General features: G+C 43.4%; 1 protein-coding gene across 1 annotated transcript; it reads left to right on the top strand.

Annotated features, from left to right (window-relative positions):
- The first annotated feature begins 2,505 nt into the window (after positions 1-2,505).
- GCM1 (GCM transcription factor 1) lies at positions 2,506-19,960 on the top strand. The gene is made up of 5 exons (XM_055407173.2): positions 2,506-2,703; positions 13,978-14,230; positions 15,284-15,396; positions 17,012-17,140; positions 19,229-19,960. Exons 1-5 carry the CDS (start codon positions 2,632-2,634, stop codon positions 19,958-19,960), a joined length of 1,299 nt encoding a protein of 432 aa, XP_055263148.2. The 5' UTR covers positions 2,506-2,631.
- The last annotated feature ends 1,358 nt before the right edge of the window (positions 19,961-21,318 follow it).

Raw genomic sequence — 21,318 nt, 5'->3', positions numbered from 1 at the left:
CAATTGCTTGTCTCTTCGTGATGACAATATGTTTTACACTTGAGGCTAATCTTATACTGTAAGTCAATTTATATAAAAAAAAAGTTTAACAAAGCCAGAAGTCCTAAGGAGAGAGAGACAAATGTAGGGGGGGTCATGATGGTCACCGCACTTCAGGGTTTTCATTTGTTCTGCTTGGTCTTCTGTGGAAATGGTGAGCCATGAACACACTTTGGCCCAAGTTGCTTTGAAAAAAGAAAGTCTGGACAAATGTTTTTTAATCCTGAGGAAAACGGAATTTGCTTGTTTATGTTTCAAAGGCTGCAAACCATCTTTTCTTCTTCCTTGTGTTTTAGTCTTAGCTCTCAGAGAAATATTAAGTCCATGTTCATTTGGCAAAAATTCATATCAGAAAAAATCGGAAAAGCAAGGTAGTTTTTCTGCACAAGATTTTTTATTTCCTTTTCCTTAATTTAAAAACAAAAGGATTATATCGACATTGCTTAGGCTTAAGGCAATATCTTCGCCTGTTTTGAAATGTGAATCTTGTTATTCTAATATACTTTTTTAAAGTCTGAATTAAAGTCAATCTGTGGCATCATTTATTCTGTAATTTAGGGTTTCTTTCACAAACAGAATTTGATTTAAACTCAGTGGATATTTAATCTTGCACATCAGTGTTTGAATTGGGGGTACTGAAGTTTCATCTTTTTGGATGACTAGGCTGTAGGTGAGCGTGGGTAGGTATGTTAGGAAGGGAAAAGACTCCTATTAACTTGTTATTTCATGGCCAAGAGCTTCATTTACACGTCAGGTCAACAGGCATCCGTATCTATGCACTTTAGTTCAGTGCATCTCAGTGGCTGACAAGGATTAGGGTTACAAAAAGCTAAATTACCGAGGAACAGGGTCCATGGGACTCTGTAAGACTGAGACTATTAAACTCACTTGTAGTTTGAGTGACTCTTAAGTGGCTCTATGTAACCATGGCACTCGAGCACCAAAGCATGGAAATGTCACCCATGTAAACACGTCTTAATTCATACTCTACTAGCAAGCACATGTCATCTCAAAATGACTGATTTTTTCCCCCCTCAGAAGTTGAACACTTTAAATATCTTTCCTTCTTTTTACTTTTTTTGGGGGGATGGGAGGGTAAGTTCCTTTTATAGATATAAATTTGAGCAAACCTCTGGAGATGATGGAAAACAGAGGAGCCTGGTGTGCTACCATCCAAGGGGTTGCAAAGAGTTGGACATGACTGAGCCACCGAACAACAACAAATCCCCTTTAACCAATTATAATTAGAAACTAGTATTTCTTGTGTTGGGGGGGTGGAATACAGTTTGCACAAACATTTTTTAATATCTACTATTTCTAAAATACAATTTAATGAAATTAAGATCAGACAGAATTTTCTTGTGGCGAGCAGGGAAGAGTGAGATTGCTAAAGTCAAGAAAGTCTTGAAGGGTGCTTTGGATTAAACAAAGTTGAGAAACACTATTTTACAGCAGTAGTCCTCAAATGGCTTTTCCCTCCAGGAGACATTTGGCAATGTCTGGAGATATGGTTGGTGGTCAACAAGGAGGGGTGGGTTGCTGCCAGCATCTAATGGGCAGAGACCAAAGGATGCTGTTAAATATCCTACAAAGCAACCACCACAACAAAGATTATCAAACAGGCTTTCAGTGTTGATAGTGCCAAGGTTTTATAGGAATCTGATAATAATTTGAGAATATTTGAAGATATATATGAGTGAAGTCGCTCAGTCATGTCTGACTCTTTGTGACCCCATGGACTGCAGCCTACCAGACTCCTGGGTCCATGGGATTCCCCAGGCAAGAATACTGGAGTGGGTTGCCATTTCCTTTTCCAATATGTAAAATATATGTTGGATTATTAATCTCTATGGGAATTTAAATTTTAAAAAGACTTCTAGACACATCTGTTGTGATGTTCCCCCCTTGTAACACACCCACAGGGTAGCTAATTTATGAAGGTGTGGCCAAGGAAACAACTCCAAGCCAGTTATCCCTCCTTCCCCAACCCAGTACACGGAGGAAAAGGTCCTAACCATTGGCTACAGGTGACCATGGTACTTCCAGAGGCCTTTGCACTTGGGGAGAGCAACCAGTAAGGTAGCCCAAATCTGAGGGTGAAAATGATGTTCTTCCCCATGGTCAAGCTTTATTCCAGCAGGCTCATTAATGGCTCCTACATTTTGTTTCTGTTTGTGTGTTGGTGCTTCCCAAAATATCAGTGAAACAGTCTTTTCTGGCAGACGAGCGCTGGTATTTTTAATGATATTTTCTTCTGAATTCCTTTTCTTAAAAGTCATTTTCAACTGGAGGATAACTGTTTTGCAGAGTTGTCTTGGTTTTAGCCATACAACAATGCAAATCAGTCACAAGTATACCTACGTCCTCTCCCTCTGGAACCTCCCTCCCACACCCTCTCCACCCAAGAGCACTGATTTTTATCTCTCTAATGATCAGTATCACTGTCATTTATTTTTTAGTGTTGGAAAGCAGTCTCCTGGTCTAAACTGCTTGGGTGGACTGATCCACCTGTAAGAGCCTTTGAGAGCAAAATTCTCAAGTGCTTCTAGAGCAGCTGGATAGACAGAAACCTGTGGGTGACCTGCCTTCATCATGGAACCTGAGAACGCTGATTCTGCAGACAAAGAACTAAGCTGGGATATTAATGATATGAAACTGCCGCAGGTATGTACTTGTTCTCATGCTGTGTTCAGCATTTGGCTGTGAAGCCTTGAACATAACTTGCTAAGACCTGGAAGGAACTTGGTGAGGGTCCCAGCTGAGTAAATGCTTCTCCTAGAGTTTCACTTGAACATCCAACTAAGGACTTTTTTAATGTATATAACTTTTATGTATTTATTTTTGTCTGTGCTGGGTCTTCATTGATGCATGGGTTTTTCTCAAGTTATGGTGCCCAGGTGTCTTATTTTGGTGGCTTCTCTTGTTGCAGAGCACAGGTTCTAGGGCACGCAGGCTTTCGTAGTTGCAGCTCCCAGGCTCTAGAGCACAGGCTTGATCATTGCGGTGCACAGGCTTAGCTGCTTTGTGGCATGTGGGATTGTCCCAGACCAGGGATGGAACCTGTGTCTCCTGCATTGGCAGGCAGATTCTTCGTCACTGAATCCCCAGGGAAGCCTCCAACTGAGGATTTTTAAGAGGAGATTCCTAAACCCATGATTTGAGAAGGCCCTCACAGACTCCCCTGGTTACAGACTGAAGCAAACAAAGTGCTACTTCCCCTTTCTTTCGAAGTTGTTTGGGCTCCAGTGCCATCTGCCTGGCTAGCTAGTAGAATGAAATCCATGATAATGTGTCTATAGACTGACTCTCTGTAACACACGAGCTCCCAAACAACCTTATTTGCTGATAGTAATGGGTTTAACCTAAATCTGTCATTGGGCTGTCCCGGTGAGAGTTCTCTTCTAGAACTTTTGTGATTAATACACAGTCCATGCACATGGGGCTACTCTCCAGCTAACAGAGTGACTTCCATTTCATGTTTTCTTTGCCTTCATCTTTGGCAATGACATTTAAAATTTTTTTTTAATTTTATTTATTTTTGGCTGTACTGGGTCTACCTTGCTTTGCGGGCTCTCTCTAGTTACTGCAAGCCGGGGCTACGTTTCATTGAGGGCTCGGGCCTCTCATTACAGTGGCTTCTCGTTGTGGAGCAGCGGCTCTAAGTGCGCAGGCTTCAGAAGTTGCAGCATACAGGTTGGTAGTTGCGGCTTAGTTGTTCTGTGGCGTATGGAAACTTCCAAGACCAGGGATTGATCCCATGTCCCCTCCATTGACAGGCGGATTTCCATCTACTGTGCTACCAGGGAAGGCCTGGCAATTGACATTTTAAACTCTTAATTTGGTGGAAAACAGTTATTTTATTTTATTTTTTTTTCTTTTTGCTGAGCCACATGGCTTGTGAGATCTCAGTTTCCCAACTGGGAACTGAATCCCAGGTCACAGCAGTGAAAGCATTGAGTCTTAACCACTGGACCACCAGGGAATTTCCAACATTAGTTGTTTAAAACTGACTTCCTTGACCCCACGTTTTGGTCTTTCTTCCAGTGAAGAAGGTTTGCACTGGAAGTTATTGGGAAAGGTGCCTGGGAAAGCTAAGACTGGAGACTACCAGAACCATCTAGTGAAAGGTCACGCTCATTTGCCTGATTCTGATGAAATTTGAATTATCCCAAGCAGAGGAGAGGGAATGGAAATTCCACAGTTGTTGTTTTTTCCACAGTTTTGATTTATACTCATTCCCGATTTATACTCATTTCACTCTAAAGAAGGCTTCCAGATCATTCCAAATTTCACTCTAGTGAAGTGCTTCTCTTTATGTTCCCCCTTAAACTTCCTCCCCCATTCTCTCCTGGTAGATTTTGGAAGAGCTAGGAAGCACTAAGTATGCCCTACTTGCCATTCATTTAAGGATGGCTAAATATACCACAGCTAAATCATGCAAATATCTATTTTAAGGGTTTGTGTTTATAGTTGCTTATAATTGGTTTACAATAGTTGTAGCTGTTTTAGAGGAAACTTTAAGGTAAATTTTAATTACTCATGGCTCAGAGACCCATATTCCTAATTCGTGATTGCAGGCCCCAAACAGAGAAACTGGACATCCTCAAAAACAAAAGTTGAAGGAAGCAGGTATATAGATGATTTCGCAAATTCCCATCCTAGAGCGGGACCTTTAATGGGGTCTAAGAACACTGTACTAACATGTATTTTTTCTAGGGCAGAGGATTCATATCATTCATCAAATCTATAGACAAAAGAAAGAACCATGTCCCTGGAGGGGATCTCAGGGTTCATAAAGGTTCATGTTCCAACATGAATTTTCCAAAACTTAAGCCTTCTCAGCTACCAGAGACATTTACAAGAAAAGTCCACTTTCAATTCTGGAAATGTACCATTTTTAGTTTGGTTGCTCATAGAAATAGAAAGTGTCCTTAAGTTTGTTAAATATGCCAAGGAAATGATTAAAAGAGCAAATGGTGCGTTAGTATTTTGGAGAAGGAAATGGCAACCCACTCCAGTATTCTTGCCTGGAGAATCCCACGGACAGAGGAGTCTGGTGGGCCACAGTCCATGGGGCTGCAAAGAGTCAGACACGACTGAAGTGACTAAGCACGCACGCACATTTTTCTGAGCAGAGTCGACATAGTCCTCATCTGGATTTATGGGGCTGTGGAATCGTATCAAGACCCAGCTGAGGGTGAAAAATAGAAGGTGTTGAAGCCAAGCACAGTAGATTTTATATTTTGAGAGTGTTTCTGAAGGCAGAGCAGTGTACAATGAGAAGCACGAGGCTAGGTGACCAGGCCTAGGCTTTGAATTCCAGTCTTGCCTCCTTTTACCCGTAGAACTTCATGGAGTGGTTTAGCATTTCTGAGGTCCCCTTTCCTCTTCCGATAATGAAGTTGTTGCACTGAATAGTCTCTCATGGACTCTTTTAGTTCTAACAATCTAGGATCTGGTAACTCGAGATTCAGAAGGTGGCCTGCACCCTAGGACAGGGGCTGGGTGCCAATCACAGGGCCTGGCACTTTTTTAACAAGAAAGGGCAAGTATGAAATTCATGAATGAGTGGGTCCATGGCTTATCCTCTGGGTGACTTGAAACAAACCTGTTTTCTTGTTTTCATTATCTCCTCTGTAAAAGTAAAATAGTAACTCCTCATATACCTTGATTGAATCTCTAAGTTGTTTAGAACAGATGTGTTCTCAAAATGTGTTCTGTAGTATGTAAGTTACAAGGAATTTTAATGGATGTTGTGAAGGAAGGAAAGAAGGACCAAGTTCAACCAAGTTAAGCCAATTTCTTCTTCTTTTTTTTTTCCATGCCAAGCGTCATGTGGAATTTTAGTTTTGAACCTATGCCCCCTGCAGTGGAAATGCAGAGTCCTAACCACTGGAGAATTCCCTAAGCCAGTTTCTCTGCTGCAGACATAGTGTCTTTCTTACTGCATTATGGCTCTCCCAAGAGGAAGCTGTGTTGGCAATGTCGCCCTAACTTATTTTTGACCACAAAGCTGTTTTTCCATGGAGCTCCTTAGGCAATGAGTGGTCCTCAGACCATCTGTTTGAGCATTAAAAAAATATGTTTCAAAGAATTCCATCTATAATAGCAAGCACTGGCTTACTACTGTTATATACTTCCCCAATTTCATTCTCTGTCCCACCCGTACAAAGAATTTATAGTTTATTTTTCATATTTGCATGTGCTAGCCACGGTTCCTACAAATTCCTGCAACTTGTAGATAAACTCCTTTCTTTTTAATCTACTGACTTGCTTCAAGTTTAAAGATGGTTACCTGAGTGCTTATTGCATCTTCTGGTCCTGGAAACTCCAAAGGCCCTTTCTACATCACAGATCAAGATCTTTGAGTTAATTTTTGGCAACAGTGAACAATGACATCCTCATCAGGACATCAGAGATTTTTGATGTCAGTGGGATGTGTCAGATACCACTGGATGCAGGGGCTGTTAATCCATGTTAACTTTCATGGAAGGACTCATGATTTGGGCCAGTGGAACAAGATCAGTGTCCAAACAGAGAATCAATGCCATATAGAAAAATGCCGGAGGCACTGAAGGAGGGCGTATATAATTTAGCATGACTCCGACATGTCTACGGGCCGTATTATCCTGAATGCGTCCCATCTCATCTGATCTCGGAAGCTAAGCAGTGTCAGGCCTGGTTAGTACTTGAATGGAAGACTGCCTGGGAATACTGAGTGCTGTAGGCTTTGGCTTCCCTGGTGGCTCAGATGGTAAAGAATCTACCTGCAATACAGGAGACTCAGGTTTGATTCCTGGGTTGGGATGATTCCCTGGAGAAGGAAATGGCAACCCACTCCAGTATTCTTGCCTGGGAAATCCCATGGACAGAGGAGCCTGGCGGGCTACAGTTCACAGGGATCATAAAGAGTCTGACCTGACTGAGCGACTAACACTTTCACTTACTTTCGGGCATGGGGATAAAGGCTGAGCATTTGGCAAAAGGGCTCTCTCTGGACAAGTATATTGTAAAAGGTGAGAGGATTAGGTCAGATGAAGATAAGACAAGCAAGGTAGAGCACTTTGAAGTTCAAAGGCTCCCTACGGGGGAGCCATGCACAGGCATTCAGTAAGGAGATCTGGGAGACAAGCGGCCTGAAAGGTGGTTTGGAGGCAGAATTGTTTCATGTGCCCTCCTCCCTTCTTTCAACTGCATGTTTGTCTTTATAAATCTTCATGGAACTCATTTCTGATCACTTGTCTAACGTGTGGTTAATTTGATACCACTTCTACTTTATCCAGCCTCCATGGAGTCAGCCCAGAACTGCAGGCACTTAACTTACTCAAAACCATCATTGATGAATGCCTATTGCCTCTTTATTCCAGTCCAATGTAATACACCAATTTTGCTTTCCCTTTCTATTCCCTTACACTACTTTAGAAGTTCAAATATAATTGCTGTAGGGATTGCTTGATTCATGCCGAAAAGTCTGGGTTGGGTTAGTCTTACCTTTGTTAAAAATGCTCACCACATGGTTCAGTGGGCTTCCCAGGTGGCACTCATGGTAAAGAACCTGCCTGCCAATTGCAGGAGGTGTAAGAGACGCAGGTTTGATTCCTGGGTTGGGAAGATCTCCTGGAGGAGGGCATGGCAATCCACTCTAGTATTCTTGACTGGAGAATCCTGTGGACAGAAAAGCCTAGGGGGCTACTATCCATAGGGTCACAAAGAGTCTGACACGACTGAAGTGACTTAGCATGCACATATATGGTTCGTTACAAGGATGCTTCTCATTAACATTGATTGTAATACTTGAGAGCCTTGATGATGACGAAATCTCTTTTTTTTTCTGGTCGAAAATCGGGAAGAAAACCAATTCTTTTTTCTTCTTCTCAATAGTACCCACTGAACAGGGAGATGGGAGTGGCCGCTCTGCTCCCTGCACCTGCCAGATTCTCTGAGCAGAAGCACAAGGTATTCCAATAGCCCCACAGCAGACAAACACCCCGAATCATTTTGTTCCTTGAACATGAGTAATTTGCCGATTAAACCCACAACCAAAGCCACATGGAGCTATTAACTCACACAATTCCAAGGTTTAAATATACTTTTTGTAGAGAAAATCTTAAACTATACATAGGCTAAACATAAATACAGGGCCACCTGAAGCCTGGATAATCATCCCCAAAGAGGCCATGTCTCTGATGAGTTCATTCCTGGACCATGGTTTTAACAAGCATAATTTCCTTTGCCTCATTCTTACGGGAAAAGTGAACCTCTGAGCTCCTTCTGTGAATTTGTGTGGATAAATGTAATTAGAATAAGCTAGTTGTAATCAGATGTGTCTTGGTGCTAGGGAGCTAAGGGGTAAATAAGAGTCTGCATTTCTGGTGAATTATTATCTGACTGCATGGTCAGGTCACCTTGTTGTTGGTCTGACGGGGACACCCTTGACTTTGTCCTCTTTGCCTGGTATTCTCCTTGCTCTCAATGTCATTTGAACTCCCTGGGACATCTCCACCTATATGGACCCCATGGTCATTGGGTCCCCCCACTTTGGGGGCCAGAATTCTTCTGCTGCCCTCTGCTTCTGGGGTGGTGGGGATGGTAGCAGAGACTCTTGTTGGTTGCCTGCCAGGAGGTACCTTGCTTAGCCGGGTGGAATTGGGAAGGAAAGGGAGAAAAGAAAAGGTAGGGGGTGACAGAATTTGAAAGCTAGGGCACTCTGTCCCACCTTAGTGTTGTCTGAGCAAATAAGGAACTTTTTGACCTGCATCTTGACCTTTAATAAAGGTAGGAAATAGCAAGATTATCCAAAGGCAGTAATGCTTAAGTTAACTCAAAGCATTTAATCGAATTGAATTTCTCTCTTTGAAAACATTTGGAGCTGGGTTTCCAGTTGGTTCAGAGAGGTAAGTTCCCAAAATGTTGAAGGTAAATCAAAATTCTGGATAAATTTTTTTTTCTGGGCTCCATAAATAGTATCTAATTTTTCCCTCTCTCTCATTTGTTTGAACATGTATCTGTTTGCTAACCCTGTTTTATTTGGAAACATTTATTTATGAGGAATTTATAAGCTATTCTTATTAAAGAAAGCTTATAATATCCCGGCAGATAATTGTTTTACACTAGATTGGATTATATCCCAAGGGAAAATCATTTTTAATATAATAACATAAGATCAATATTTTTGACATCTCATTTCACAATTTTGATTTTAATTCAAAATTTATGTAACAGTGTATATTTCTGAAGATACCCATTAAAACGTCAAGTAGTTAAATGAGAATGAGGGAAGAATGAAAGGTGTTATCATTGCACAGCTTCAAAGGTTTTGAGTGACTTAGAAGACAAATTACATAGAGAAGTCATAGAAATATTCATTAAACCCCCAATGATATAATACCCACGATATAATGATACCCACGATATAATACAATATAAATTTGTTATATTTATATATTGGAAACCTTAAGAATATTCCCTTTAAATTATAAACTTATTAACCAAGAGGCAAAACAAAGAGTTACTCATGAAAATTTAGAAATAAAAATAAACAGAAGATCTGAAAAGAGGGAAATGTTTTGTGGGGATTTGTTAAACAAAAGTAAGAAATAATCGTTCTTCCTTTTAAAATTTATGCTCTAGTGCCTTAAATTTAGTAGATTTTCAGAGTTACCTATCATTCATTTGATACCTGGATTCCTTTGCATCATTGGAATCTGGGTTTTTTCATAATTGCAATGTCAAAAAATGTCAGAAATCCCACAAAAGTCCAGGTCAAAAAACTGGTCATATGTAAATAACCAAGAAAATATCCTGATGTAAATGCTCTTGTTCCTGGTAATTTTCTTGAGGTTGTACTTATTACTGGCTTGTTAATGGAATTGGAAAACTAGGGCACCGGTGGAGGAGCTGATGGGAAAAAAGCTTAACATACCATGGAATGCAGAATAAATCATGTGGGCTTTAGAACAAACCTCAACAATATTAAAATAATCAAAGAGTGTGTTCAACTACAATGGATTCAAACTAGACATTCATAACAAAAGACAACAGGAAATTCTGTCAATACACGGAAACTAAACAATATATTTCTAAATAATTCATCAGAGGAAACCTCATAGGGAAGTGAAAACAAAAATTAAACTGAGAGAGAAAGAAAAGACAGTGCAGAAAATTTCTTGCTTCACTGGCAGGGAGTCTTTGCTTTAACTGGAGTATTTGAATTGCTCTCACAAACACTGTAGGTTCCTTCTGGTTTGTGGGGTCTATGCCACTGACCAGACTGAAGGGGCCCCTCACCTTTATTTTATTTATTTAAAAAAATTTATGTATTTACTTGGCTGACTGGGTGTTAGTTGCATCTTCATTGCAGCATGGGACATCTTAGTTGCGGTAAGTAGGATCTAGTTCCCCAACGGGGGATTGAATCCAGACCCCTTGCAGTGAGAGCCTGGTGTCTTAGTCACTGGACCACCAGGGAAGTCCCATCCCTCACCTTTAAAACACGGAACTCTCAGCTTTCCTTCAAGACAACCTTGTTGTCGTCTCTGCTGCCCTGACAACTGTGCTTTGTATTGGAATAATTCAAATCCACTGGTAGATTTCTGCGGCCCGGATGGTTACAGGTCCACATTTTAATGTTTTAACTTACATTGTTATTACTTCAGAAGATAAAATATTATGCTTTCAGTGGCATTTATGTGGCAGAAGAGAGCACTGTTTAGAACTTTGGATCAGAAGGAAGAGAAGAAAAGTTTGGTGGAGGAAGCAGGAGACAGAGAGGGGAAGAGGGGGCCGCCTCCGGAGGGCTGCCCGAGGTTGTGTGTTGAATTAATCCCAGTCAGAATTACCCGAGAAGTTGGGGAGAGAACTGGAGAATCCAGCTCATTCAGCCTGTTGACCTGGCTGGGCCTCTTTACTAGAAACTAGACACAGTCACCTTTGGACCAGAGGAGACCCCCACCCCTAGACACCACCCCCTTTCTCCTGCTCTCTCCTTTCTTCACCACTGGGCGGCACAGCGGAGCCTTCGTTGTCACTGTTCTGAGAGAGAAGCTCAAAAACAGGAGTTGTGCCCACTAAGCTTTGGTTTTACAGAGGCCTGGACTCCTGTCTTATGTTTGGCTAAACAAGGTTTAAAGTGTCGAGTGACTTCTCTGGGGGTCTCTCCTAAAAGCTGCTGGCCCTCATTCCCAATGGCTGGTGTGTGTTGCCCAAGATCAGAAGACTAACAGCTAACACTGATGTGGAACCTGCTGTATGCCAGGCACTAGCTTTATTTTTTATTGATGTATAGTAGATTTACCGTGTCGTTTTAGTTTCTGGTATACAGCAAAGTGATTCAGTTACACATATATCAATATATATTCTTTTCCATATTCCTTTCCATTATGGTTTATTGCAGGATATCAAATAGAGTTCCCTGTACTATACAGTAAGACCTTTTTTTAAAAAAATATATTTTACATATATAGTAGTTTGCATCTGCTAACTCCAAACTCCTAATTTAGCCCTCTCTGCTTTCCTTTTTGGTGACCATAAGTTTGTTTTCTATGTCTGTGAGTTTATTTCGTAGATAAATTCATTTGTATCATTTAATTTTTTTTTCCTTCTCCCCCCCACCCCCCCGCCCTCCACCCCGCTACACACAACTTGCAGGATCCTAGTTTCCTGACCAGGGAGTGAGTGAGCCCAGGCCCTCGGCAGTGAAAGCACTGAGTCCTAACCACTGGACCACAAGGCAATTCCCTGTATCATTTTTTTTTTTTTAGATTCTACATATAAACGATATGATATTTGTCTTCTTTTTGACTTGCTTCAACTTAGTATGATCATCTCTAGGTCCATCCATGCTGCTGCAAATGGTGTTATTTCATTCCTTTTCACGGCTGAATATTCCATCATATGTATGTACTACAACTTCTTTATCCGTTCATCTGTCAATGGACACTTAGGTTGCTTCCATGTCTTGGCTGCTGTGAGTAGCTAGCACTACTTTGAATGTGTATGTTTACCCGTTCAGTCTTCAAACATCCCTGTCGGGCAGGTACTCCCATGGCCCCCGTCTCACAGAGCAGAAAGTGGAGCCCTGAGCGGGAAGGAACCCTCCCAGGGTAAGGCCCACACCCTGGCTGAGTGCCTCCACAAGCTGTGCTCCTACCAGCAGTTGACAAGCTCTCTGTGAAGGGCCAGATAGTAAATATTTTAGGTTTTGTGGGTCATACAGTCTTGACTGTACCTACCGGACTCTGTCATGGTGTGTAAACGTATCCACAGACAACACATATGAATGAACATGGCTGGGTTCCAATAAAACTTTATTTACAAAAACAGGCATTGGGGACTTCCCTGGTGGTCCAGTGGCTAAGACTCTGTGCTCCCACAGCAGGGGCCTGGGTTCAATCCCTGGTCAGGAAACGGATCCCACATACTGCAACTAAGAATTCACATGTCAAAACTGTGACCTGATGCAGCCAAATAAATAAATATATTAAAAAAACCAGGCATTGGACTGGACTTGGCCCATGGTCCTAACTTGCAGACCCTAGCTCTTCACTATCAATTAGTACTACCTCCCATGTACATAAAACCTCTCATTTTTATTTCCTCAGACCCATTTCAATCTCCATGAAATTCCATACAAATCACAACTATCATTAATAGTATAAAACTTACAGTTTACAGCGCATCTGCTCTTCCCAGTACTTTTGTGAAGAGTGTTTTATCAATATCCCCATTTAAGAGAAGAACAAAATGAGGCTTCAGAGACAGCTGCCTACCCAGAATCTCATGTTACAAAGTTCTTTGGCATCTTCTACACTTGAACTTCAGCTTGGAGAGACACGACCTCCTGGAGCTGCCCTTCCATCCTGATGTTTGCTTTTCCTTCTCAAACGTCTTGTTTTCCTTTCTCATATTCTATGCTGTGTTTTCTTGCTTGAGGAGCAAAGGAGAAGCACCCTTCTGGAGCTTCTAGAATCTAAACCCTAACCTTCCAGAAGCTTCTTGTTGAAAAATGTTTCTTCTACCAAGTCTCTGGAAGCTGCAAGAATGGGCACTGCTTAAGTTTGACCACTGAGATTGCTAATGATTCTCACTCTAAGAACTGGCCAAATGTGGCCATGAGCCATAACTTCACTAACATTCAGCCAGAGCTCCCTGCATGCTAGGTGATGCGCTAAGTAATTTTTATATATTATCCTATGTAACTCTCAGACCCACTCGAGATAGGTAGGTCTGGTTATTTCTATTATACAGATGAAGAAACAGAGGCACAGAAAGTCAAATAACTTATGCTATGAGGATTGAGTTTCCTGTGTCCCTGCCCACGTACAGAGGAGAGTTTTGTTTAGTTAGGTACCCATGGGCAGGGAACTGTGTCAGTCCTAGGCAAGAACATGAAAGTTTCCAATCAAGCTAAACTTGTCCTTACTCCTCCCCCTGTTTGAGGCTCATGAACAGGAGAGTAGAGCAAAGGGGAGAGAATTTCGCAGAGGAGGAAGCGGCTCTCCAGCCTTCCACCGTGTTTCTCAGGTGGGTTTGCATTAAACCCTCCACTTTATCAACAAGTTAATCATCACGTGGAGCACGGCACTATCTCACTGCCCTGCTCCAGTGCCGTCCATAGCCATTGTGCAAGAGTACCATCGTGTTGCTTCACCCTCCAACATTCTCAGTGAGCAGTGGTCCTCACTCCCATCAGCAAAAGCTAGAGGAGAATCAGTGTGCAGAGGTCTGCATCACAAGCCATTCTGGTCCGGGGGGCAGATGTGGGATGGACCCAGTGGTCACATGGCTGCAGCCAGGCTGTGCACACTCAGACCACATGGAAAGATCCAGCTTGGTCTTTGCCAGAGATATAGCACCCAGAAGAGCTGCACACCAGGCCACCTTTATGCCCAGTGGTGACTTCAGCTGAAACTATAATAATCTCCTTTGTGTTTTCATCAGAATGTGAAAAAGACGGACTGGTTCCAAGAGTGGCCCGATGCCTATGAGAAACACATCTACAGCTCTGATGACAGGAACGCACAGCGCCACCTGAGCAGCTGGGCCATGCGCAACACCAACAACCACAACTCCCGCATCCTCAAGAAGTCCTGCCTGGGCGTGGTGGTGTGCGGTCGCGACTGCTCAGTCGCCGAGGGCCGCAAGGTCTACTTGAGGCCAGCCATCTGCGACAAGGCCCGGCAGAAGCAGCAGAGTGAGTGGCGCTCCCACCCCAAGGGGCCTTCAAGTTCTCACTCCTCCCAAGGGCCCAGCCTTTGCCCTGTAGGGTGGAGGCGACCAAGGCCATTTCTAGAGATCATTTTCAGGAGAGCCAGCCAGCCCCCTGGGCCCCTGTACTCCCATAGATCTGCCGTGCCCGGTGCACTCACCACTAACCCTACTCCCTTGGGTTAAGGTCTGATTTGGGTCCTGTTAGTAGATAACAGGAGGATGCATCACTCAGGGGACAAACATTAATTCATCACCGAGCTCACATATATGAATAGTGTAAGAGAAAGTTGTGCATCAGGCTGGCCACCCTGCACCTTGGGGAACGGGGTCCCCCAAATGATCTCAGTGAGTGCTTTGATCTGAACAGGGACCTGGGACTAAATCTGAGGTTAGACTCAATTCCATGCCATTTAGGTTCAGGCCATCATCACATGCTAATTCTTCATTTTTTTTTATTTTTTATCATATTCATCAGATTGTGAAATAGATGCATTCAGCATTCCCTGAGCATTGTCCACTTCAGACCTCAAGTTACTTCATGTTCTTTCCTTGTCCTTTGTTTTCCAAACTTTCTCTCAGGGCAGGACGGTATCAGTATTTACACTTTAGTGGAAATTTAGTAGCTGCCTTCTCTCTGTCAGGTGGTTTTGCTCCTTGACCCTTAGTTCAAATTGTGAAGCGAAAGGATTTTTTCCTCTTTACAAAGAATTTGAAGTATCGGTAAATAAGGAGAGAGGGATTTTGTTTTGTTTTTGCTTAAAAGAGCTCCCACCCCCTGCCCAACCCTGACCTGTAAAATATTCCACTCAGTAGGTAACTACTTCCTCTACCACATGTGAGAGTGACCTGGGCTGCTTTAGTGGTCTGGTCTCCTAGGCCCAGGAGTCATGCCCAGTGGGTGAAAGTCTGTAAAACTGTGCCCAGGTGGACTCTCTGCTGTGCAGGAATCAAGTCTGACACAGGCAGAGCTGCACAGACTCGGGGTCTGCTGGCCGGGCTCTGCCGGGCATGGTCACCTTCCTCTGCTCTTTTGTAGGGAAACGCTGTCCCAACTGCGACGGGCCGCTGAAGCTCATTCCCTGCAGGGGCCATGGGGGCTTTCCTGTCACCAACTTCTGGAGGCATGACGGACGCTTCATATTTTTCCAGGTTGGATTTACGTTAGAGATTCCATTTCTTTTTGCTTCAGGAACTGTTCACAGAGCACGAGGGAGACTTGCCTCCAGAAGAGGCACAGGTGGAGGGGAGCCTGCACCCTCCCTGGGGGAACCCTCTGGGCAAACAAACGTCTGTACCCCGAACCTCGAGAGAGGAGCCGAGGGTGGAGCCCAGGTTCCAAGGGGGCGACCGCTGTCGGCAGCATGAGCTCTCGTGCACTGGCCTTCTGCAGACCCAGCTCTGACTTTTCACCAGCTCTGACTTTTCACCAGCTCTGTAAACATGGACACATTGCTTTATTCCCCTAAGCCCCAGTTTTTGGTAAAATGTGGTATTAAGGGGTCCTCTCCAGGGAGGTGGTAGAAACAGTGGACTCAGAGCTGGACTGTCTGGATCTGAGCCCTTGCTAAACCTGCCTCTGAAAAGAAAATGCTCTGAATGTACAGGGTTTGCCAACTTCTGGAATATAACTATTATCATGGCTGATTTAAAATTGGTTTTCTTTAATTATTTTAGTATACATTTTTTCATAATACTTACATGATCATAAGGTTGAACACAGGGTTTCATGGCAAAACACATCAACAATTAATATTGAAGGTAATAGAGAATGAAGATATTAAGCTTGACAGAAATTCTCTGGAAAGATCTCTTTGGTAGAGCTGTGCAAGACAACCTGAAATTTTTTTTCCTTGCTTTCTTCTTTCTTCATTCAGTATCTCCAACAAATTTTAATTCTTATAGTTGATTTGGGGGGACTTCCCAGGTGGCACTAGTGTTAGAGAAGCTGCCTGCCAATGAAGGAGACACAAGAGACACAGGTTTGATCCCTGGAGGAAGGTACCCTGGAGGAGGAAATGGCACTCCAATATTCTTGCTTAGAAAATCCCATAGACAGAGAAGTCTAGTAGTCCATGGGGTCACAAAGAGTGGGACATGACTGAGCATGCACACACATCCATAGTTGATTTACAGTGTTGTGTTAATTTCAGATGTATAGCAAAGTGTCAAGCCATTCTTAACAACCAGTTCACAAAATACCTGAATGGCCAACAGTTGGCTCTCCACCTGGCTGGCTCTGGCACACTCTGGATCCCAGTTCCCTCACTTTACTAAAGGAGGTTGCCCATGTGGTAAATCTCTCCATGCCTCCATCTCCTCCTACTCTGTAAGCTGGATGGTAATGGTGTGGCCCTCACAGCATTGCGCTGAAGATTCAAGACTATGTGTAATCAGTGTTATTCATTGTCACTATGAATGTGACTTAGCAGGGCTGGGGAAAGGCACCGTGCAAAGAAGGCACACCATCAGCAAAGGCCAGCGGGTGGGTGGGCTTCTTGTTCAGTCACTAAGTTGAGTCCGATTCTTTTCAACCCCATGGACTGCAGTAGGCCAGGCTTCCCTGTCCCTCACTATCTCCCGGAGTTTGCTCAACCTCATGTCCGTTGCATCGGTGATGATTTCCAACCCTGGGAGGATCTTAAAAGGTTGCTCTGATCTTGTGACAATGGTCAACAGCAACAGCACCCAGTCCGAGAACAGGATAAGACTTTACATACCATGAAGTACATCTAGTTGTTTATTTCGCTGCTTCTTCTCCTTTAAGTCAAAGGGAGAGCATGACCATCCAAAGCCAGAAACCAAATTGGAAGCCGAGGCCAGAAGAGCAGTGAAGAAAACGCACTCGGCGTCTTCCTCAGTCTCCTCGAAGCTGAAACAGAGCCCAGAGATAAAGGTAACCTTGCTCTATGCATCTGCAAAATATATGGGGACTTCCCTGTCGTCAGTAGATTTCCCTGTCGTCACCTACAAATGAGGGCTTCCCACATGCCACTAGTGGTAAAGAATCTCTGCTAATACAGGAGACCCCACCCCTGGGTCAGGAAGATCCCCTGGAATAGGAAATGGCAATCCATTCCAGTATGCCTGCCTGGAAAATTCCATGGACAGAAGAGCCTAGAAGGTGCAGTCCATGGGATTGCAAAGAGTCAGACACGACTGAACACAAATTCCTAGGCAGAATTTATGCGTGATGGATTAAGCATGCTCTTAGCAGGTCTTTGAACCTACAAAGGAGAGCCCCAAATCATACAACTTCAGGCTCACCTATGAGCCAGCATCTGGCAAAGAAACTGAATATGTGGTTTTCCTCTTAATGTCTACCATCTTTGTAGCATGCCCTCAACCATAAAGTCCATATAATTTCAGAATCGTCTTCCCTACTATAGTCAAAAAGAGACCTGAGTTAGTACTTAACCTGTTTGGCACTCTCTGTATTTCTTCTAGAACCAAAAAGAAATGATCTGCATAAAATCCAAGCCTCATACTTCTTCATTCTCCCCCAAAGCTGGTGATTTCCTTAGTGCACTTCACCAAGATGAAATAACCTGGCAGTTTCTGAAAACAGTGGTCATCTGGGGATGTGGGGATGCCCACTTCTCCCCACAGTCAAACTGTGCTGTGATGTTCATGGCTTTCTGGGTGTTATACTGTAGGTAGGGTTTGTCTGCTTAATGGTGTTTTACTAATTCCTATACTTTTTCCTGGGCTTTCCAGGTGCTGCTAGTGGTAAAGAAACTGCCTGCCGATGCAGGAGACGTAAGAGATGCGGATTTGATCCCAGGGTCGGGAAGATGCCCTGGAGGAGGGCATGGCAACTCATTTCAGTATTCTTGCCTGGAGAATCCCATGAACAGAGCAGAGGAGGCTGGTGGGCCAGAGTCCATAAGGTCACAAAGAGCTGGACACAACTGAAGTGACTGAACAAGCATGCAGCATACGTTTTCTACTGGTCAATGGTCCACGTTTCAGGACCACGTTTCAGCCAGTCCATCTTTGACGGTTCTAATGTACCTTAAGGAAAAAAGTCATAATTTGAGTCATAATTTCAGGGAAATAGGAGCCCCCGAATCCCAGCAACTGGTCCCTTATCCCACCTACCAGCCCTGGAAAAAGTTGAAAGGGGTTTCTTCTCACTCATCCTTCCTGGTCAGTCTTTCCAACTCCATCCTCTTACTCTTCAGTTGTGGTTGTTTAGTTCCTAAGTCGTGTCCGACTCTTTTGTGATCCCATGGACTGTAGCCCACCAGGCTCCTCTGTCCATGGGATTTTCCAGGCAAGACTACTGGAGTGGGTTGCCATTTCTTTCTCCAGGAGATCTTCTCAACCCAGGGGTCAAACTTGCGTCTCCTGCATTGGCAGGCAGATTCTTTACCGCTGAGCCACCAGGAAAGCCCTATTAGTCAATAGTTTTACATAAACAAGAAGATAACTTAGTCCTCAAGCAGATTCTTTTCTTGTGATTAACTGGAGAATGATATACTTTCTCCATTTAGAAAAAGAAGTTGACCACGTCATATGCCAGAGGTCTGTGATTCAACAAAGTGAGCTCAGAGTTTCTTGAGAAAAAAAATAAACTGTTGGAATCCACTAAAAAGTAGAGAAGTCAAGGAGGAAGTTGAGATCCCCCGAGGATAATGTAAAACTCTGAAGCTATGGTTTGATTTTTCTTACATAGCCCCTAACAAGTTTCTCACAGAGGCAATTAGGGTTTCAGATTTGCATTTGAGGTGGAATGTTCTAAACAATCTCCTGTCTGAGTAAAAGAAGGGCCATCTCGCCCTTCCTGGTTGGTCAGATTTCGCATTGAAATAGCAGCAGCCTTGAGTTCTTGCAGGCCTTGTGTGCTTGTGCAAAGGCCTGTGTGTGTTTGTGCTTCGAGATGAGGAAAATGCACAGAGCCCTTACCTGTGCAGGGTCACTCATGGGTGCCTGGGGTAGTAGGGTGAGTTTAACTTATTAACACAAGCTTTTGTCTTTCCAGCCTCTTCCAGGTGAAACACAGAGTTGGGAAAATTTAACTTGGTCTTTCCAGGAAGCTGTCCAACTGCCTCCTAGTTACAGCGGACATGTGATAGGTTACACTCCCCAGCAGAAGGCATGGAATGATGGCTCATCCTTCCCCGAGAGCTATGGTTTGGGGGGTACCTCTGAGCTGGCAAACCTCACTCCCACCCTGGGCCCCCCTCAGCTCTACGACAAATGGGATTTGTCCCACAGTCGGGTCTCCAGCAGTGGAGACCTGCTCCAGCCCTCCATCTCTGGAGTCTTCTCTGATTACAGTGATCTGCAGACATGGAATAAGAATGTGTCTTTGGGACGAAGTCCTCTGAGTGACAACAGTTGTCCCAGTTACCCGTTTCCTCTGACCAGCTGGCCCTACGACTTCTCCCCATCCCAGAGCTCTTCAGAACCCTTCCACCAGCCGGTCCCAGTGGAACCACCAGCAGTCAAATCCAGCTATCCACCCATATGGCCAAATCAAGGGGGTGAACTTTATGAAGAGAAGGTGCCTGTGGATTTTAACAGCTACCACCCTCCCACCGCATGCCATTCACCCCAGGAAGACCCCCTTCTCCTCACCCACACCTCTCAGCCTTATCATCAATATGCCCTGCCTGGCAAGAGCAACAAATGGGATTTTGATGAAGAAATGGGGTGCCTGGGTTTGGATCACTGCAACGAGATGCTTCTAAACCTCTGTCCTTTAAGATGATCCAGATCAGAACCCTTGTGCGCTGCTGGTGGGAGTGTCATTTGGTGCAGCCACTGTGGAAAACAGTATGGAGGTTCCTCAAAAGATTTAACGTAAAACTCTACCAGATGGTCCAGTAATCCCACTCCCAGGTGAACAACAGGATGAAACCAAATCCCTATCCTGAAGAGACATCTGCACCACCGTGTTCACTGCAGCATCATTTACAGTAGCCAAGACATGGAAACAACCTAAGACAGATGCATGGGTAATGAAAATGTGGTGCGGGTATATATAGATAAATATATATACACCATTGAGCTGTAAAAACGGAGACCAAGTCATTTGCAGCAATATGGATGGACCTTGAGGGCATTATGCTAAGTGAAATAAGCCAGAAAGAGAAAGACAAATATTGTATGATCTCGCTTACATGTGGAATATTAAAAAATCCAAATTTATAAGAAATAGAGATCAGATTTGTGATTTTCGGAGGCGGAGGGTGAGGGGTGGGAAAACTGGGTGAAAGTGATCAAGAGGTAGAGACTTCCAGTTTTAATATAAATAAGTTCTGGAGATGAGAGGTACAACATGACTGTTAACAAGTCTGTACCATAGTTAACAAGACTGTACCATATATCTGAAAGTTAAGAGAATAGAGCTTAAAAAGTATCACAAGGGAAAATAAAATATAACTGTCTGGTGATGAATATTAACCACTCTTAATGTGGTAAACATTTTGCAGTATATGCATGTATCAGAGCATTATGGTGTACACTTTAAACTTATACAATGTTATTTGTCAATTATATCAATAAAATTATATCTCAATAAAACTGGGGGAGAAAAATGGCTGAAATCTTTTATAGCCATTTAAAAAACTGGAGGGGATAGCTGAAAGAATTTCTGTAGGAAGTAGTTTTCAAAAGGCAACCACAGATAAGTCAGAATCATGATGGCAAGCAGAAGGCAAGACTTCTTTCTTAATGCGAGTAATATCCTGGCCTGTCCTTCTCCATTCTAGTACTATAGGAGTATTAGAGGAGTCCTCAGGGGTACTAGAGTAGTCTTCAGGAGTACTAGAGTATTAGGAGAGTCCTCAGGAGTACTAGAGTGCTTCACAGTGAGGATTGAAAACTTGTCCAACCTGTGGCAGGCAATTTCCTCTGCTCTTTTTTCCCCCTCAATATTTGGGAATCTCAGCACCTAAGCTGCATTATCTGTTCCATTTTCAATGTCCTTTAAATGACCTCAAACCAAGCAGATACGAAAAGTCAACTCCCCAGGATCTCAGCTAAGCCTTCTTGGAAATGGAACAAAGGACCAGAGAGAGTGAAAGAGCTTCAGAGGAGCAGAAAGATGAAGATGCTACCACTGAA

The sequence above is a fragment of the Moschus berezovskii genome, chromosome 23 (assembly GCF_049115385.1).
Source record: "Moschus berezovskii isolate FMDL1 chromosome 23, NW_MosBer_1.0, whole genome shotgun sequence".
Lineage (NCBI taxonomy): Eukaryota > Metazoa > Chordata > Mammalia > Artiodactyla > Moschidae > Moschus > Moschus berezovskii.
The sequence above is the reverse complement of the archived record's forward strand: the minus strand, read 5'-3'. Positions and strand labels throughout refer to the sequence as shown.

What these genes read in the sequence shown, in the direction of transcription:
- GCM1 (XM_055407173.2), top strand. Translation starts at nt 2,632, where the DNA reads ATGGAACCTGAGAACGCTGATTCTGCAGACAAAGAACTAAGCTGGGAT. An exon ending in ATGATATGAAACTGCCGCAG is followed by an intron (nt 2,704 to 13,977) that starts GTATGTACTTGT and finishes TGTTTTCATCAG; the next exon opens with AATGTGAAAAAGACGGACTG. An exon ending in GGCCCGGCAGAAGCAGCAGA is followed by an intron (nt 14,231 to 15,283) that starts GTGAGTGGCGCT and finishes GCTCTTTTGTAG; the next exon opens with GGAAACGCTGTCCCAACTGC.